Consider the following 19,869-nt stretch of genomic DNA (forward strand, 5'->3'; position numbering starts at 1 on the left):
ACGTCCCGAACCCATATCTCTAAAACGAATTATACACGTATGTATGCCGAATCACGAACCGTTGACCGGATCTTTGACCGAATTTAATTTTTATAAAACCGAATAATACCGGTACGTTTACCGTTCCGTACGTATGCCGAACTCCGAATTGCTAACTAGGGTTGGAACGCTTACGGATCACCCAATAATTTTGTGCCACAGGTCACCGGTAGGCCCGACCAAAACGGTGAAAACTGTAGGTGGTGACTATTCAATACCAGGGGGTTAGTCCACTAGTGAGTTGGAGGGAGTTTAATGTATTTTGAATCTTGGGGATTTTGAGGGAGTGTAAGAGAGTATAGGGAGTTTGAGAGAGTTTGGTGTGTTGAGTGTAGGGAGTTTGAGAGACTCTCCCAAAATCTCTACTTTTTTGAGAGATTTGGAGTGAGACAAAAATACACTATAAACTCCCTTGAACTCCCCAGAACTCCCAAAAAAAAACAAACTCCCTATCATTCTAATTTTTACCACTAACAGGGAGTTTAAGAGTTTCTTTCAAACTCCCCCACGATTAACGGGGTTTTTTAGGTAGTTTGGGAGACTCTTCTAAACTCTCCTACGACTAACGGGGATTATGAGAGACTCCCTCGAACTCCCTCACGACTAACGGGAAAAAACACAACTACACCCAACTCCCCCAACTTACGTTTACCGGGCCGTTCTGGGCCGTTACTGGCAGTGGGCGGTTAGGGTTTTTGTATAAAACGAATGTTAGCCGCAGGAACGTTTCATTTGTGTCTTCTCTCTCCAGTCTACCACAAGAGTTAGGGTTTGGGTCCGAGATCACATAGAATTGGTAAGTCTTTATTTCAAAGATTATTCTTCTTTTGATTGCCTTGATTTTGAATCTGATTTCGATTGTGAATTTGATTTTCGATTTGGTTTTTGTGTTGATTTTGATTTTGATTTTGTGTGATATACTGATTGTTCTCCTTTCTTGGCAGTTATTTGTGATACACCAACCTTGTGCAGCGATGTTAGATAGGTATTTTTCTCAGCGTTCTGCGTTTTTTATTTTAATTTTCTGACGCTATCGATATGTAAATTTTAATTTTATAATTAATCTTGTTTAATTTTACTAATCAAAATTTTGGATTTTTGGTATCACAAGTAAAGAAATCTTACTCAGATCGTGGATAAATTTTTTATTTCTAATAATAAACTCAAATTCTCTGGTCCTAAAACTTGGATAATTTTTAGTTGAAATCTCTCTGACACACTACAGATGTGAAAAGAAAAGTCCATGTTTTGTATAGATAGTTATGTTGTTTATGATGTTCCTGTTTAGGTATTCTACCTTTTAGATTTTTTGCTGTCAAAATACTTGACCATCATCTTTATCTTTTGAGAATCACGCGCAACATTTGATTATAATCTTGTTTTTCCTAGCCGGAGTGTTATTCAACTTCCTACTGCTCCTCTACCTGCTCTTGGTGCTGTTGTCTCTTCCCAGAGATTCCCCACCTTCCATCAGCAAATTCAAATTGAAGAAGATGCCTCATCTGGTAGCAGTATCTCTCGTGCTTCCTCATTGGAGTACACAGATGATGAGGAGGAGTACACAGATGATGATGATGAGGAGGAGGAAGTGTCAAGCATCATGGAATCTGAAGATGATGATGAGGAGTACACAGATGATGATGATGAGGAGGAGGAAGTGTCAAGCATCATGGAATCTGAAGATGATGATGAGGATTATCCTTCAGATTATCCAGACTCTGACATAGAAGTATGTATTCATGATCAGCATCTTTTTCTTGATTGAATACAACAAACAACACCTTTTGTACCCCACTCCCTCTGGCCTCTTTAGGGTTATATATGTGTTCTAGATGGTGTATAACGATAACTGTGTTTGCAGGTAGTGCCAGAGACAACTGATGAACGTGTTCTTGCTCATTATGCAAACTTGAAGAAGTTCAAGGATATGCGGCCGGAATTGCAGGAACTGGATAAACTCCTGGTCCGAGAAAAAAAAGCCAGGTACAATTTGGCTCAATGTGTACGCTCACTGCAATAAGGTTAAAGGTTATGGAGGATATGGAGTTATTCTTCGTAATCAGTGGGCACGACCTATAATCGCCGCAACTTGTTTCTCTCGACAAGGGGGATCACAGTTCTTTCAAGTGCTGAGTGGTTTGCAGACTGGTCTTGAACCTGCTCTCAAACATGGGTGTCTCCGTCTTATTGTGAGTTGCAATGTGGAGAAAGCTGTTCATTTCCTTCGCATGTTTTTCCAAACAGCTGGTGCTTGCAGTTTAGGCGCCGACAGCAGCAGCCATGTAAAGAAAAACGGGATTTGCAAGGATTGTGCAAAACACTTTGTGTTGGTCAAGGACGCTACTTTAGAAACTTCGATACCTGTCATCGCGAACCTTAAAGTCCTGCATGCAAAGATTGGCGCGTCTAAATTCATAGAGCTCTCAAAGGTTGCTAGAAGTCAAAATGAAGCTGCACATTGTCTGGCAAAAATGGCAAAAAGGGATGCTCTCAAAGCTAACCGTGTGCTTCGCACGAACTCAAAGGTGATGAAACCAGCTGACTTTCCTCCTAAGCTGGGAAAAATTCTTTGGTATGATGCTTTTGGTTGTGCAACCCAGTATTCTCATTCACTCAGGCAACTAATGCTTCGGCAATGAATTATCTATCTAGTTTATATACTGTAGTATGGTTGCTTGTGTGTCCTGTTGTCTTTTTTTATATCCTTTTAAGGTTGGAGTCTCTATGGTCTGGGTATACTTATGTTACCAGTAACTCCGAGAGGATTATTTAAGGTACTTGAACTAGTAGTTTCTGGTCTCTACTGTAAAAAAACAACAAAAAACCGCAGTACCGCACCCTTCTAAGTTAGTTTTTGAATTCCAGTCAGTTGCTCTAGATTGATTTTTGGTTTTTTAAATGCTGGTCGTGAATATGTTTAAAGTTTGGGGATTTTTTTTTTCTATCCCAGTTTTTTTTTTAACCGTTAACAATTAAAATTTGGCATAATTGTAAGTTCTCAACTTACAATCTTTTGCAAGTTTGCCATCTGAGCTTGCAATCTTTTGGAAGTTCTCAACTTACAATCCTTGTTTGCTTTTTTCTTATACTTTATGAGGTCTATTCCTATACACATGTCAAAAAAATGGTGTTTGCCAGGTGGCATGGCAAACCATTTCCATTTGCGCCACTATGGGCGAACCGATATGATATTGTTTATATCGCCAGCGATAAAGCGATATTATCCTCCTATAAATTCCGCACCAACACCATTCTACTCTTCACAATCCATTCTACTCTTCTTTTCCCTTCTCAACTCTTCTTTTCCCTTCTCAAAAATGGAGAGAAAAGAAAAGAAACATAAAAACCAAAGGATGTACTGTTTAGAGGGTACATATACGAGTTTGGATCTCACCTCTCTCTTCTCTTTTTCAATTTTTTTCTTCTTTTCTGATTATGGAGTAATCTCTGTTGGATAAGCTTGGGGGCTTATCAGGATCATGAGTTATGGGATGATAACAGGGATCACTCCACCTTTAATGATCATAAATGATTTAGATGTTTGGTAATAACAGGCAACAGATTTTTGTTTTGTTTCTTTAAATTTTTCTGGTCTTTTTTATTTTTAACTTCTTTATTTGTCTATGGAATTTTTTTGGTTCAGCTCTTTGAACTTTCTCTCCTTCTTCTCTTTCGATCTAATGAATCTTTTAATTTTTTCTTTTTGTGATGAATCATTTTTATCCCCTTCTATCTCTTTTAATGGATCTGGACTAATATCGTTCCTCTCCTGTCTCTCTTTCTTTGCTTAGATTTTTGGTTCTTCTAATTCTCTTCTTCTCTAATTTTCTTTCTTTTATTTGTTTGGTTTGTTTGCCTCATCTAGATCTATCTCTCTATGTTGACTAATGCTATCTCTATCTCTCTCTTATGTTTCTAGACTTTCTTCTCTTTTCTTCTGATATTGTTCGCTGTTTAATTTGATATTATTTGCTTCATTTTTAACCTTCCCTGAATCAATTCTATTAGGAAAAAATAAGGTAATTTTAATTAATATTCTCTAGGCTTTGATGGAAATACCTTCGGCCCCCCTTTTCTTTTTTGGGAGTTTCTTCTTTTACAAAAATATTTTCAAATTGTTATCTTTCCTCTTAATGGTTTTGAGATTCAAACTTTAAGAAAATTCTTCTTTTTCCAGATCTAAAAAATGGTCTTCAAAATGTCTTCCTCTCTGCCTGGTCTTCTGGTTTGTAACCTGGTTTGTTTTTCTTCTTAATCATTCTTTATTTGTTCCTACTTTTGATCTATCTGTTTTTCTGGGAACAAGAAGAAAAATTCTTGGGTTTCCTTTGTATTATGGGATGTATACCCTTTGCATCTTTATTAATCTTGATTTCTCTTCAAATCTATTCAATTTAAAAGTAATTTTAAAATGTAACAGGGTTTGAGTGGTTTCTTCAATCTGATTTACTCTCTCTTTTTCTTCTCTATTTTGGGGTGGATTGTTTTTCTTCTGAATGAGTTTCTTTAAGTTTTCTCGAGAGCGGGAAGGGTAGGGTTTCTGGGACTGTCCTTATTAGGTATCCTGAATTAAAAGTCTATTGTGTTTCTTAGGATTGGCCTCCTCTTGCTGATTTTATGTTTATTTAACTGTTAACTTTTTTTTTTTTTTGATCTTTATTAAATCCTGGTTTTCTTCACATGTTTGATTTCTTGTCAGTTGTCGGTAGGTTTTTCACTTAATTTATTCTTTATGGTTTTTAAAATCTGCTGAAAAAAAATACTTAATAATAATTATAAACAAAATCCCTAGACCCAAACTCTAACTCCCCAAACGGCCCCCAGGTGAGTCCTTCTTCAATACTTTCTCCCCTTTGATAAATTTCTCTCACTGTTTCGGGTTCTCTATTTTGATTTCAATTATCGGATTTCCATTCAAATGCGTCAGTTGTTGCTCACCAAGAAAAGTGTCCTGGCAGTGTTGCGGTTGGGCTAAACAGGGGGCTTTTCCTACACCTTGTTTCTTAGATACTTTCTCTTTAGATCTCAGCTCTTGTAGATAGCAAACTTTAAGAGTCTGACTGAATTAAGTAATATTAGTACTTGGCCTTCTAATTACTTATCATTTTGAATAATATAAGTTTTTCCCTATGATGCATGTCATACAGGTTCATTAGTTTCCCCAATTACGTAGCATCTGTTAAATATTTTAGCTAATCTAGCCTCTAAGTCATTGGTTGTCTCTTGTTTTTGCTCTTGTATTTTTGCCCTTTCCTCTCTCTGCTTGAGGTTCCATAGACTGAACAATAGACTACTAAGCCCTTTAGTTTGCCCTCATATTTTACATTTTTCTTTACCTTTAGTTCATAATTAGGATTAATTTCTATTGGTGTTAGTCTTCTTTAGATTTTCATTTAATATGTTTTTTGCTTTTGTAAGGTTACTGTGTATTTTACACTACCTTTGTGCTCCTTCTTGGTATAGGAAAATGAAAGCTCATGTGAAACAACATGATGCTGAAATCAATACTGGCTGCGTTCTATTTGGTTGTATATTCTCAAGGATACAACTCTCACCAACAAAATCTTTGATTGTGGAAAAGGCTAAACCGTCATCCTCAATCATTAAGAAGAGATCTCTTTCCTGTACAGGCCGCCGTGACACTTTTATCAGACTTGCTCATGATAGAAGGGCTCAGGAATCCATCTTGATAGTTTTATCACACCTTCACAACTCGTTTGTGGATCCTTACATGCTGTCAGTATTAGAAGACTACTCATTGAAGAACGAATGCTTCCTATGTTATTGAAGAATTACAAATGGTTTGGTTATATTTGTTTATTTGGTTTTAGGATCTTGTCAAGGACTCATCGCGTTGTGCTCTTTTCCTTCGTCAAGGTTTTATCCTTTTGGTTTTGGGTTTTCCTTGATAAGGTTTTTAACGAGGCAACATATGCGTGTCCAACACCTTTCAGTGGTTTTCACATTTACCTTCTATTTTTCATATGTTATTTTTCATGTATTTCCTTTATTACCAATGTAATCAAGGCTGCTAACGCCATAAGTTAGTTTTTTTTAATATAATACCTAATTCACAAAAGAAAAAGAAAAAAGAGGATGTACTAGTACCCCAGCCAGTGGAATAAATTTTGTTGTGGATACAAATTATGAGTTTAATAATGTTAGACAAATAGCCGGTGAAGGTATCTTCTCTAATCACCTATCTAACCATGAGGAGCGAGTTAATTCGGTAACTCTAAGAGGTGGATGGACTGAGTTAAAAGTGATTTATGAATTACTTCCCCTAGTTGTTCAAGAGAGAGTTAGAAGATATCCTTGGCGACATATATATCTTATTCAGCCCAGAAACCACCGGACTCATATTTCAAGTTATATTTGAAAGATGGTGGAAACCTACAAACACGTTCTTTTTCAAGGACTTTGAATGCGGTAAGTTAGTTTTTTCCAGTAATTTCTTTTTTAAATTATATATTTAGTTTTATAAAAATCAACAAACGCTAATTATGAATAATTGTTGTTAATAGGAGTTTCCACGCTAGATTTGTACATGTTAACTGGAATCCAATGTGAGAGAACCTTACTTACATATAACACACTAAATTGGTTGGAAACAAGAACTTTCTTTATACTCTAGTGAATTAGAAGGTAATCCAGCACATAGACAAATAAAAGTGGGAGGTTTAAAAATGGATGGTTTGAAAAGTTTTTTACAACGTTATGCTAGGAATATGCATGAGAACAGGGAAGCTGGTAATCAATATTTGTTCCCTGGCCATTATGAGGAGCTCGAAAGGGTGTTTGTCTTATGGACACTAGGACAATGTCTATTTCCAAATGCTAGCTCAGTGGTCTTAATTGGTTTTCTCGAAGCATTAGAAGATTTAGAGCAAGCACCAACATATGGTTGGGGGTCTCCTATTTTATCAGAGATTTACATGACACTTGGTGATAACTCGACGTGTGTCAAAGATAGTTTTAATGCTTTTTGGGGCGTTCCGGAGGTAAGAAGCAATATTTTTCCAAATATTTGTTTGTTATTTTCACATGCAAAATAATAACCAATACTGGTATTATTTGCAGTATTGGTGGTATACATGATTCCGTGTTGCGGAACCTTCTCTTAAGAACCATACCAATGTTTTTCCGATCATAAGGAAGTATGATTCCGAGAATTGGCAACCTCTACAGATTGAAGATGGTCAACATACTGTTTTTGTTCATAAGATTCAACAGTTGAGTAGAACAAGCAATAACGTTATCTCCCATCCGTATGAAGGAATACCTGAGTTCGAAGAAGAACAAGCTCAGAGAATGTTACAGCTAAGACTTACAAGGATCGTGTTATACATCCCTATTTCTCAAAAGAGTGTTTGGTATTATGGTGAAAGACAACTTATTCAGTTGCAAAGAAGATCAGTTATATCCGTCAACCCCTATCAAAATTATGAGATTTCTGCAGATGACTACTTCAAATTATTAAGGGAAGGTCATCATTGGCAAGAAACTGATCAATTGATCCAGGAGCCAATTGAAAGGAATGATTACCTGTTTTGGTTTGATACTATTTACAAGCCCAATATTGCTATGTAACCGCAAAGTTTGGGTCGAGTTGATTTCCCAGCTTTAGGTAGGATGCCACTTGCTGATGACTATCTTCCTTCCCAACCTCCACCAGAGACGGGCGACACATTTGCACATCCTTCTCGAAGTGCATCGTCAACTATGTCACCATTTTCTTAGGAGGTACAGACTATATCGACCACATCTGGAGAGGTTGTTACGTATCCAATTACTTCCAGTGCACCTGATCGGAGTTAACCATACTGGGGGGTCAATCCCACACCGGTGGAGTATCAGACTCGGTTTAACAATTATGAAGCTCTACTTCAGGGATTTCAGAGATTCCACTTGGAGGAGTTGCAAAAACAGAGGGACAACATGATGTTTGACATGAGTCAAGGATTTGAAGGTTATGAAGGTTCAGGTAGTAGTAAGGGAATTAGTCCCGGTGGTAGAGGAATGAGTCCCGCTGGTAGAGGAATGAGTCCCAATGGTAGAGGTGGTAGATGAATGACTCATTTGAGTCCGAGTGGTGCAGGAATGAGTCCAACTGGAAGTCATCAAAGTCGTGGAAGTGAAAGAAGATTGAGACGTCGTATGCATGAGGCTACCAGAAAGTTCTACTCCAAACCTAGTGTTAGATGCTCAAGTAGAACGTGGAGCCGATGAACACGTTTGCATGGATACAACTCCCGCACAAATGGACATAATTACTCCCGGAGGTGGTGTGAACTTAGAATGTATTAGGCAAACGATTTTTTTTACCCCAATTTCCTCAAGCTCATCAGCATTTCAGTTATATCAGCAAACTCCTCCACCATATCAACAACAGCCATTTCAAGATTTGTATCGTGTTCCCTTCCAAGGTTTTGGTGATTCTGATGAGACTCAACTACCAAGTCAGTCTCAAACCAAACCAAGCTCGATATAACTGAAATGTTGAACAATACTCTTGATCTAGAAAATGCGGGTAATTGGGTCTTTGGTCAAGGAAATCAATAGTTTATTTGCATACTTTAGTTTAAATATTTCAAATTTAATATTTTTTATTTTAATTAATTAAAACTATCTTTTAATTAAAAACTAGTTTTATGTTTCAACATATATCTCAAATCTATATCCCTTGCATCTGAAACCCAACATCGGGTGCTTATCATAATATTTTCATAGATTATAATCATGAAAAACTGCAGTTGTTGGATGATGAATTAATCAGCGATAATCATGGCGCCGAGAGAAAGCTTGACTGACGCTAGCGAGTTTTTGACTGTCGAGCGCTTGAAAGACCGTAGAGCGATTAAGTCTCTATCGTTCGATGGAAACTCTGTCTTTTATGGCATATATGCATACGAGTTTGGCAGTTTGGCTTACCCATAGTGGGTGCATATATGCCAAATACCATGTTTTGGCATGTGCATAGGAATAGGCCTAAGAAACCCATAATTAAAGTCCAATATACCACGACCACAATTTGTTTGCTGTCAATCGACAACATCCAACAGAGGAAAGAGAGAGTCTGCAACGTCACCCTGGCGATTGCCTGTTCTTCCTTTGCCTGAATGTTTCAAACAATCTCCTCCCTGAATCTCTTAAACAATCACCCTGCTACTCTTTTTCTCGTTTTTGCTTTCATCATTTGAAGCATCATCATACACAAAATACTACATAATACTAAGTACATTGAAGCCTCGAAAAACCTAGAACAAAAGAAATTGTAGTTTCAAAACACTTTAAAACATCATATTTCTTACTTACAAAAAGGAAACTGGAATTGATACTGTTGATAACCATTACAATTTTGTTCTCCCAAAATCTAGCCATTTACACAGTACTTTTGTAACACCCCGAGTTCCGGTCCAAGGTCAAACCCGTATGGAGATCCGAACTCGAAGTGTTACGGGTCGTAAAGAGACTTAAAGTTTATTTTTAAAATAAACATAATTAAAACTTTATATACATGATTTACTAAACATCTTTAACAACATTTTAGTTCAGATTTACATTTCAAGCAAATACAAGTAAATAATTCAATCACTAAGATACTCATTCCTAGCTTCATCTACGCAACTCTAATAAATCTGCAAGGACTGTCAATTGGGGTGAGATGACAGCTCAGTAGAATTCATTCCCAATTCTCTAAAGATGCGCAAAAATAATCATTTTATCAAGAAAAAACATATAACAAGAACATGGTATAACTTCAACGAAGAAACGATATATTCAAGAATCACAATACTAACAATATTTTTGATAAATTATCCAAAGTAGAATTCAGTCTATGAGTTCACAATATTAATACTATTATCAATAAATCATCCATTTAGTATCAACTCAATAATTCATAAGAACAATATCGTTTTCAATAAATAATCCTATTCAATTGTTCAATCAAGAGTCACAATACCCGTATTATTGTCAATAATTTAATCAATTAGATTCTAAGCATGAGTTCACAACAATATTAATGTTTCCTACAAAATACTTCAATTCGTATTTCAGTGCTTGAGTTCATAAAACCAATAAGGTTTCCAAAAATCATTCAATAGAGATTTCAACACCATGTTCACAACTTAATATTGTCATCACAACAAGTAACCATGATTTCATCACACCAATTATGTTTTTCAGCAAATCATATAGTCTAGAATTCAAAACATGATTCACAAATTAATATAGTCACAGACAAACCATGAGTCCATTAATCATCTATTTGGGATTTAACACATCAATTCACAATTCATCCACTTAAGTTCATACTTGAGTTCAAGAATTCATTGAATTATATTTCACACATTTCACCAACAAACCTTGAGTTCACGGTACGAAAACCTTGGTTTGTACACCCACCTGTCTTTTATCGGCACGAACAGCTAGCCTCCATCGATGGTCAGGAACAAAAGTTCCTATGGGGATCATACCCATCTGCTCTCGGAGATCATTACCCGTTTCATTCCCCGTACGAAAATCTTGGTTCTTACACCACCTATCGTTTACCGGCACGGACAACCTCCATCGATGGTCGGGAAACACAAGTTCCCATGGGGATCATTACCCATTTAACTCTCGGGGATCATTACCCGCCGTTAGCATGATACCATATTCCATCTAACGGAAAAACATGAACTCATTTCCTTTTGAGAATCGTTTTTACAAGCAACACAAGCAACCATGGCTTAACAACATAAATTTCTTTCAAGCATTTAAGCATAAAATCTAACTACAATAATATTATATTATATAATTCATGATTACAACTTTATCCGATCAACTTCGAATTTTACAGGAACATTACTCATAATTTCATATATAAAATATCAAAATTTCACACTAAACCAACGGTAGAAACAAAAGATATTCGTTTTATACGTTCATTCTAAAAACTGGGCAGATGAAATCACACTAGCAAATTATTCACAGTAAATTCATATTAATCTCAAATGGATCAAATCCAAAGAAAAATGAAATATAAGATATTAATTTACAATTTTTGTTAAGAACGCAAATCATTCAAAAATAGTTAAGGTTACATAAATCGATCAAAAACATGATAAAGCGAATCTGTCCAGAAATTCAGAAACTATCACCCAAATTCAAACAAAATTTCAACGGTGAATATACGATGAAATACTCTCAAATTTTAACTAGTGATACCCAATCATGTTATATACCAATAATAGAAGTCTGATCATCAATAATATTCATCAAATTAAATAGAAAAATTTCAGAACCCTAATGATATAAGAATAAACAAATTGAAATCAAAGTATAACAAAGAAACACAAAGAGAAAAAAGATTAAACATTCTACCTCTGAATTGCTACAAACTCCTCTTGATTTTTCTTAATCCTTCTTCTCTAAAAATCTCTAGCTCCATTTATTTCTTCTTCTTCCTAGTCTTTTTTTTTCTAACTTATAAAATCCATTTTCTAAACTTTTTTTATTTATCTTTTCATTTTTCCTCAATTTTATTTATTATTAATTGATCCACCCTAATTTGTAGCTTTTCTATTTGAATCCACCCACCTAGGCTAAGGTTAAGGAACAACAACCTAAGCCACAAGGTTAACTAATCCGGGTATAACCCGAACCTAAACAGTAGTTAAAAATACAGGGTATTACAACTTTCAACCCCTTTCTTTCAAGTAAACAAATCAACAACAGATTGTTCATATTCAACAGTTCAGACTAGAAACAAGAAAAGTTCAACCTACTAGCCGTAGTACTACCGACATCTTTCAAACTACATCATACCGAACTATTTACAAAAAATTTATAACCATCAGCAAGAAACCATTGTAACCACTTCACAACATCAACACAGTTATCTTCAACATCATAACTCCAACACTAGAAGAGACAAAAGAGCGACCTTACAGATCATAAACACCACCAACAAGAAAGTTTAGAAGAGTAGTAACAAGTATTGGAATTACCATATAAAGAAGAACTTGTTAATCATCTTCAAGATTTTTGCAATTCATGAAGATCTGGCTATTTCCAATACTTGTAAAATGACGACTAATAGTCATCATCACTCTCTCCCTCGTCAGAATCCCAATACTCCTCTTCTCGGAACCACTTATCAGCACTTTCAGAGGAAGCAGGAGAAGTATTGCTGGAAGACGAAGCATCTTCATCATCTTCACTATCTCGTTCCTCACTCTCCTCTTCGGAGTCTTTCTCCTGAGTCTCCTCTTTGCTCCTGTTGCACTCCCTTCCTGCATGGTACATGCATATATCTTTGGATTGGCCATCTCAAACTCAAATCTCATTCTGAACTTCCTTTCATGATACCTTTCCATCATGTCTTTCTCTTCTGCTTCATCTGAATCCATCTCACTTGTGTTTATCTCTTCTACATCATATTCCATCTCATTCTTAGTTGAGTCAGAGTCCTCATCAGTTGCACTCCCATAGAGTTTGCATTCAACACGCTTCTCTTCCCACTCCTCTCGTTTCCTTATATCATAAGCCAGAAATTGGGTTTTCCATGCAGCATACTTGTTCTCATAATCCTCTTTCTCTCTTTTGTGTCTCCTCTCTTCTTCCTCCCTCTGACGAATTCCCTCCCTACAACGCTGATCATTTTCCATCAGTATTTGATCCTTCAAATGTTGCAACTCACTTGTACTTAATGATGGAACGAGATTGCTGGCTTGACTAAATGCCGATGATGAAGGGATCTCAGTCTGATTACTTGCAGAGTCATTGTTTGAAGAAGATGAATTACTTTCACTTTCCATTTCTAACTTTAAGTGGTTTCTTAATTCTTTCATCTTCTGACCATAAAAACAAAAGAAAACTCTATGAATCATCTAATATTACCTTCAAACCCCCTTATAATCTCCTTAAAATTCCTATTCATTACCATTTATGGCACTTGGTCAAGCGTCATGTCGCTTTGTTTACTTCTCCCATTCAAAGCCATGCGTATGGTTTAGTCTCTTCAGGCCATAGTTACCCCCATGCAACCCTATTTTCAACACCTAAATCCACCCTTATTCATTAATTCCTTTGGAACTACCATTAAGGAAGTTTTTGGTAGGTCATCTGTTTTTGATAGGTTTTATTGGGGTCTAATTAAGATTTTATGTCGTATGAAGATTAGGAAGAGACAACACATGTTGAGAGGCATCATTGATATTTGTAGCAGGTTAGACAGATGCATTGTACCCATCCTCAACTTGATCCATACCTACTCTCAATTGTTTCCTACACATCATAACCCTTATATTTGTAAACCCAGAAAGTACCACACCAAACAATACCTTAACTCCACCACCATTACAGAAACACTTTTGGATACCATTATGGCATTTGGCATTTTGTACCATCATGATATATATTCAAAAGAAGACAACCATATTTATGGTTCACCAAACATTTATTTGGTCATGATCACATATCAAATTTTTGTTTGTAATGTTTCTAATACTTTAGTACTCGGACAACCTTGTATTATAAACAGAAAATTTCACGTGACTACCTCCACTAAACATCAGTGGATTCTCACAACCAAAAGGAAGGAAATGGACTACTCTTGTAACCCATCCTTCCCCCCTGATACCAACACACACCTTACCAACTTTCTCTTACTACACCAAATTTCTCCTGAAAACTTTCCTAACCTTAAAGTCTCAGATTCCCCTACTACTTTTAAAATTCAAACCAGAAACAAAGAGAAGAACTTTGGTCACATTACTATTACCACTGTCCTCATTATATTTCAGGATAACACTTCCTCTGATATGACTGCTATCTTTCTTATTTTATTCATAATATCTAGCTCTACCAACATTTAATATCATTCTTTATAATTTTGATTAAATATCGGATGAACACTCATAACCACCAGAAAATCATCACAACCCAAATATTGATATACAAAATCTTACCACTCAAATGGCAGAAAAATTGTCTCTACCATCCACCTTAACTGAACCAGTATTCATAGACAAAACTGTTATCTTAGATTAATCAGACAGTAATTGGAAATGGTGCATGGTTGGATACCTCTGCTGTGAAACTCTTGTTCCTACTTCTTCTATCAGATTTTACATATGAAACCACTGGCCTCTTTAGCAAAAACCCACCGTTTCTACTTTCAGTGGTCAAAGGAACAAAGTTCTCATTCGCTTCTTGTTGGAAGATGATTTCAACAGAATCCACATTCAGAGGCCATGGTTTTTATGTGGCTACCTTATGGTCTTAAAAATAGTTCCACGGTTGGGATGGCCGGAGAATCATCAGATCTCCTTTGATGAAGAAATAATGTGGTTCATCTTATGTAACATCCCCAAAGAATGTACCGAATTTGAAGATCTACAGAAGCTCACCTTAACTACAGGAAATCATCCCCTGAAGAAAAATGTCAGAGTTTGAGTCAAAATAAATGTGAGGAAAGCTCTCCCAACTGGTATTCCCTTATTCACTAAAAGGATAAGACAACCATTCCTAATTGAATGTCGATGCGTTAAAGTGTCGAGATACTACTGTTCTTCTTATAGAGTTCTCGATCATAAGGATGCAAATTTTCCATCTTGGAAACAGAAGCAAAAAGCAATCAAAGATGCATCCCCATATGGCACCAAATATATTCTCCCAGCTGTTTCCAAACTTATGATGCCTTCTCCTTATACCCAAGCTAGAACAACACAACAAACAAATGAAATCCAGGATAGTCCTTCACAACCTACTGATATCATCCCTGATACTCAATTTGATTCCATCATCACTCCAGTAGAAGATAAAGAAAAAGCAGTTGCAATACCTCAAGAATCTAGCAAAATAGCTCAAGAAGGCACTTCCAATATGTTTCAAATGGGCCCGGTCGTCAATAGATCTACTGCATTAAAGATTTTGATATTGGTCCAATTCAACAGAACTCTACTCAGCTTAACAATGGTCTACCCATTATTATTAAGCAATTTACAACTCAAAATGTCACTGTGGAAGCTGACGTTTCTGTCTCTGAATCGGTTCCACTCGTTCTGATCCGAACCACCAACTCATCAAGAAGATTCAAAACAACAGCCTTACCTTATCCAAACCCAATTATCACCAGAGGTTCCACTGTTTCTACTGATCAAGATGCTCTCTTGAATCTCAAAAGAAAGATCAACCCGAGAGTTGATCTAAGGAAAAGAACCAGAGCTAGTAATTCTACATTGGCAAGTATCGTGGTTATTCCAGAAGAACAAAATGCTGATGAACCAAATTATACCGAAATGTGCCCTCCTATTACCAAATTAGGAGAGCTACCCAACATTGATCTTTCTAACTGCACCCTCAACACCCATACCTTGGTTTATCCCTATGGAACTTACAATGTACCTTCTGATACTTCTTCAGGAAATAATGGTGTCCGCAATAATTCTCCTCGCCCTGCTGTCATTCCTAATCTGAATTCCTCCAAACAAGCCTCCCAATCCGGTGATCAATCCGCAGCTTACCTTGGTGGTGGATCCACACCCACCAATCAGGTACATTCTCATAACCCCAACCCATTTATTGATTCTGATACTACCCCTGCTATTCTAGGACAATTCCCTGTTAACAATGTCAATATGGTCATATGGAACCTTAGAGGTTTGGGGAAAAAAATCAGCTAATTAGGAACTTAGCTTATTATGTAGGAATGTTAATCATGATACCATTTTCCTATCTGAAACAAAAATGAACAAAGAGATGGATTCTAGGAGATTGAAAAATATGGGTTTTCCATGTACCTTTAGTGTTTCAAGTGTTGGAAGAAGTGGAGGCTTAGTGTTGTCCTGGAAAAAATAAATCCACCTTAACATTATTGAATCTAGTCTAAGGGGTATCCATGTCACTTCTACTGATATTATCCATTCCAAAACATGTCACATGCATTTTGTTTATGGTGAAACAAATAGGATCCTTAGACAAGCCTCTTGGGAACAACAATGTCAGCAACCACAACCCCCAACTGATGAACCTGTTTTCTTTGTTGGTGATTTTAATGCTCTCTTAGGACATGAGGATAAGAATGGTGGGCTATCTCTTGATGATGATGATTTCTTTAGTCTTAGGAACTTTTGCAATACCTTTAACTTACATGATCCTGGATTTTCTGTCCCTAGATTCACTTGGTCTAATATGCAACAGGACCCTGACCTTATTCTGGAAAGACTTGATAGATGTTTTGTTAATCCTATTGATGAGACTTTATGCCCTAAATTGTGTGTTAACAATCTGCCTAAAGACTCTTCTGATCATTGTCCCATGCATATAGGTTTTAATTATGAGGATGTTTGTATGCCTAAACCGTTTCATTTCATGGCTATGTGGATAGAAGACCCTACTTGTAGAGATAGTGGTCTACTCATGTTTTCGGATCCCTTGCCTATAAACTAATAGATAAATTTCTTAGTACTAAAAAGGGTCTAAGAGATTGGAATAAAAATTCATTTGGTAATATTCAAACCAATATATCTACAATAAGGAAAGAGATACATGATGTGCAAATATCTAATGCCACTGACTCTAGCACTACTTCCAGACTCAAGAATAGGTTGGAGTATCTCTATAATCTTGAAGAACTTTATTGGAAAGACAAATCTAGAGAGGTTTGGTTATTGGAAGGAGATATGAACTCTCCTTACTTCCATAGAATTACTTTGTATAGAAGAAAGAGGAATGCTATTAGCTGGATCAAGAATGCAGCCAATGATATTCTAACTGATAGAGCTAGCATTAGTGATTCTTTTATAGATTATTTCAAAAACCTTTATTCCTCACATCCTCAACAATTTCAGGATGAGATTCTTCAATCTCTCCCTCCTAAATTCTTTGAAGAGAATTATTCCATTCTGAATCTCCCTCTTACTCCTGAGGAGATAAAGAATGTTGTTTTTCAAATGGTGGTGGGGGAGAAAGCTCAAGGACCTGATGGGTTTACTGGTTTATTTTATCAAAAACTTTGGGATATTGTGGGTGAGGCTGTCATTGACATGACTCAGACTTGTTTTAGAACTGGGCATATAGGAAAAGTTAATAACCACACTAATATATCTCTCATTCCTAAAGTCCCCCTTGCTGAACTTGTCACTCAATATAGACCTATAGGACTTTGCAACTTTGTGTATAAAATCCTCTCTAAAACTTTGGCTAATAGATTAAAACCTTTCATGAATAACATTATATCCCAACAACAAAATGCCTTTATACCTAAGAGGAGTATTTCTGATAATATTCTTCTGGTTAATGAGGATATATATGTTGTTAACCATAATGATAAAACTGAGGGTATAGATGCCATTAAATTAGACATCTCTAAAGCCTATGACAAGTTGGAATGGCCATTCCTACAAGATGTCTTAACCAAAATGGGTCTTTCTCTTCATTGGGTTAAACTTATAAATCAATGTGTGTCCACTATTCTTATTTTGTTCTTTTAAATGGTAGCCCTACTGGTTTCTTCAAACCATAGAGAGGTTTAAGGCAAGGGGACCCTTTGTCCCCCTACCTGTACATTAAGTGCTCTGAAGCTCTCTCTGCTTATGTTGATAGTCTTGCCAAAAAAGGTGATTTAGATGGTATTAAGGTTTGCAAAAATGCACTTGAGATGACACATCTTCTTTTTGCTGATGATTCCATTCTCTTCTCCAAAGCTACTGCCAAAAAACTTCAAACCATAAAGGACGATCTCCAGAAAAATTGCCTTGCTTCGGGTCAAGAAATAAACTTTGAGAAATCTAGCATTCTTTTTAATAGCAAAATACCTGAACATAGGAAAGCCATGCTTGCCAGTATTTTAGAAATTGAAATAGGGATTTATGAGAGAAGTATCTGGGAACTCCCACAGTGTTCCAAGCTTCTAAAATCCAAATCATATGGGGATCCTCCAAGCTGTGGATGCCAGAATCTCTTTGTGGCTGCAAAAGTTTCTCTCTCAAGCTGCTAGAAGCACTTTAATTAAACATATTGTTCAGGATACTCCTTTGTTCCAGATGGGGGCCTTCTTAATTCCTAAACATCTGTGTAGACAGATGGATTCTCATCTCTGTAAGTTCTGGTGGGGAGAAACCCTGGACCCAAAATATATAAAATTACACCTCTTAAGTTGGGACATTTTGTGCACCCCTAAAGCTAAAGGGGGTTTGGGCTTTAGAAGTCTGATCTCAACAATCTTGCCATGTTAGCTAGAAATGCTTGGAGAATTCTGGAAAACCCTAGGAGTATGCTAGCTACCACTGTTAAAGCTAAGTATTTTCCTCATACTGACTTTCTAAATGCTATTTGTCCTGATAAATGCTCTTAGACTTGGAGGTGTCTTCATGCTATTAAAGAAATTATCAAACCTTTTGTTTCCTGGATTGTGGGGGATGGTAAATTTATTGACTTTTGGTGTGATAAGTGGATACCTTCTGTTGGAACTGCTACCCCAAATCCTCTTGTTCTTTATGACCCTAGAATTAAAGTTTCCTACTTCATTAACCCTATCTCTACAACCTGGGACATTAACAGGTTAAACACACATTTTGATAATGCTTCTATTCAGAAGATTATCAACATTCCCTTAAGCCAGCTTTGCACTCCTGGCAGGAGGGCTTGTGATCTCACTAAAGATGGTAAATTTACTTCTAAGTCTGCTTATTTGGGTATTAATGGTATTACTCATTCCCCTTGTAAGAATCTTTGTCTAAGAATTTTGAAGATTAGAGTGCCACATAGGATTCAAATTTTCCTATGGAGAGCTGCTAGGAATGCTATGCCTTATAGAACTATCCTCCATACTGGAATGCCTATGTTGTCTATTGAATGTGCTAGATGTTTACATCCCCATGAATCTGTCATGCATGCCTTGGTTACTTGTCCTTTTGCTAGTCATGTCTGGTATCTGTCTGATTTTTGCATAAACACTCAGTTCTTTCAAGCTAAGTCTTTTACTGATTGGTTGTTGTTTTGGTTAGTTGATTTTTTAACTAAACTTCCACATGAAGATCAATGTTATTTGTTGTTATATTATGATCTTTGTGGTCTAGTAGAAATAACCTCATTTTTCAAAACCAAAAAGAAAACTATAGAGCAGTCATCCATAAAGCTAAGGCGATGCTGCTTACCAGGAAAAACAATCATATCATCAATCTTGCTACCATTATCAGTTTAGGTGAAAAATGGGTACCCCCTTTTCTTGGTTGGATCAAATGTAATACTGATGGTGCTTATGATGAATTATCTGGAGAAAATGGTGCAGGATATATGATGAGAAATTCCTTCTGCAAAGCCTCTCTATGTGCAACACTGGTGTTTCATGTTCAATCGACAGAGGAAGCAGAAGCAAGAGAAATTTGGTCAGGTCTACAGAAAGCTTTGAAGGAAAAATTCACCCACATCATCATTGAAAGTGATGCCAAGAACTTGATAGACAAGTTCTCTGCAGGATATTTTGATGGAGACAGCCGCACTGATGCTATCTTCAAAGACATTCAGTTCTTTTCTTCTCAATTTGTAGAATGTATTTTCAGTTTTCAACCTCGTAGTTGCAACAATGTAGCTCATGAACTTGCTAAATGGGAAAAAAACAACAATTCTACCATGTACTGGTCTGTGCCTCCTGTTTGGTTACTTCCAACAGTTGAGGGGGATCATTAGCCTTTTTAAAGGCCTTTATCTATTAAAAAAAATACCATGACAACATAATAATATTTAATATGTTTTATATAACCTTTTACCTAATAAGAAAATTTAATTTTAAAGTATTTTATAAAAAATGCTAACAAAAATGGTTATCACAAATTATAATCC

General features: G+C 36.3%; 2 protein-coding genes and 1 long non-coding RNA gene across 5 annotated transcripts; all 3 read left to right on the plus strand.

The window, feature by feature from the left end:
- Positions 1–707: 707 nt before the first annotated feature.
- LOC113284155 lies at positions 708–2,938 on the plus strand. 3 transcript variants are annotated; one of them, XM_026533569.1, is made up of 5 exons: positions 708–835; positions 984–1,024; positions 1,429–1,652; positions 1,722–1,768; positions 1,901–2,938. In XM_026533569.1, exons 2-5 carry the CDS (start codon positions 1,014–1,016, stop codon positions 2,057–2,059), a joined length of 441 nt encoding a protein of 146 aa, XP_026389354.1. In that variant the 5' UTR covers positions 708–835; positions 984–1,013; the 3' UTR covers positions 2,060–2,938. The 3 variants fall into 3 exon arrangements, with proteins under 3 accessions (XP_026389354.1, XP_026389355.1, XP_026389353.1); XM_026533570.1 differs by having other exon boundaries at positions 1,429–1,646; positions 1,716–1,768; XM_026533568.1 differs by having other exon boundaries at positions 1,429–1,604; positions 1,674–1,768.
- A 1,680-nt stretch (positions 2,939–4,618) lies between these two features.
- On the plus strand, positions 4,619–6,131 carry LOC113284156. Its single transcript, XR_003327951.1, has 2 exons — positions 4,619–4,863; positions 5,503–6,131. It is a non-coding gene; the product is annotated as an uncharacterized LOC113284156 (long non-coding RNA).
- A 9,835-nt stretch (positions 6,132–15,966) lies between these two features.
- On the plus strand, positions 15,967–19,716 carry LOC113280452. The gene is made up of 5 exons (XM_026529073.1): positions 15,967–16,375; positions 16,480–17,468; positions 17,552–18,004; positions 18,383–18,957; positions 19,107–19,716. The coding sequence occupies exons 1-5, from the start codon at positions 15,967–15,969 to the stop codon at positions 19,714–19,716; spliced, it is 3,036 nt and encodes a 1,011-aa protein (XP_026384858.1).
- The last annotated feature ends 153 nt before the right edge of the window (positions 19,717–19,869 follow it).

This window comes from Papaver somniferum, chromosome 5, assembly GCF_003573695.1.
Source record: "Papaver somniferum cultivar HN1 chromosome 5, ASM357369v1, whole genome shotgun sequence".
Lineage (NCBI taxonomy): Eukaryota > Viridiplantae > Streptophyta > Magnoliopsida > Ranunculales > Papaveraceae > Papaver > Papaver somniferum.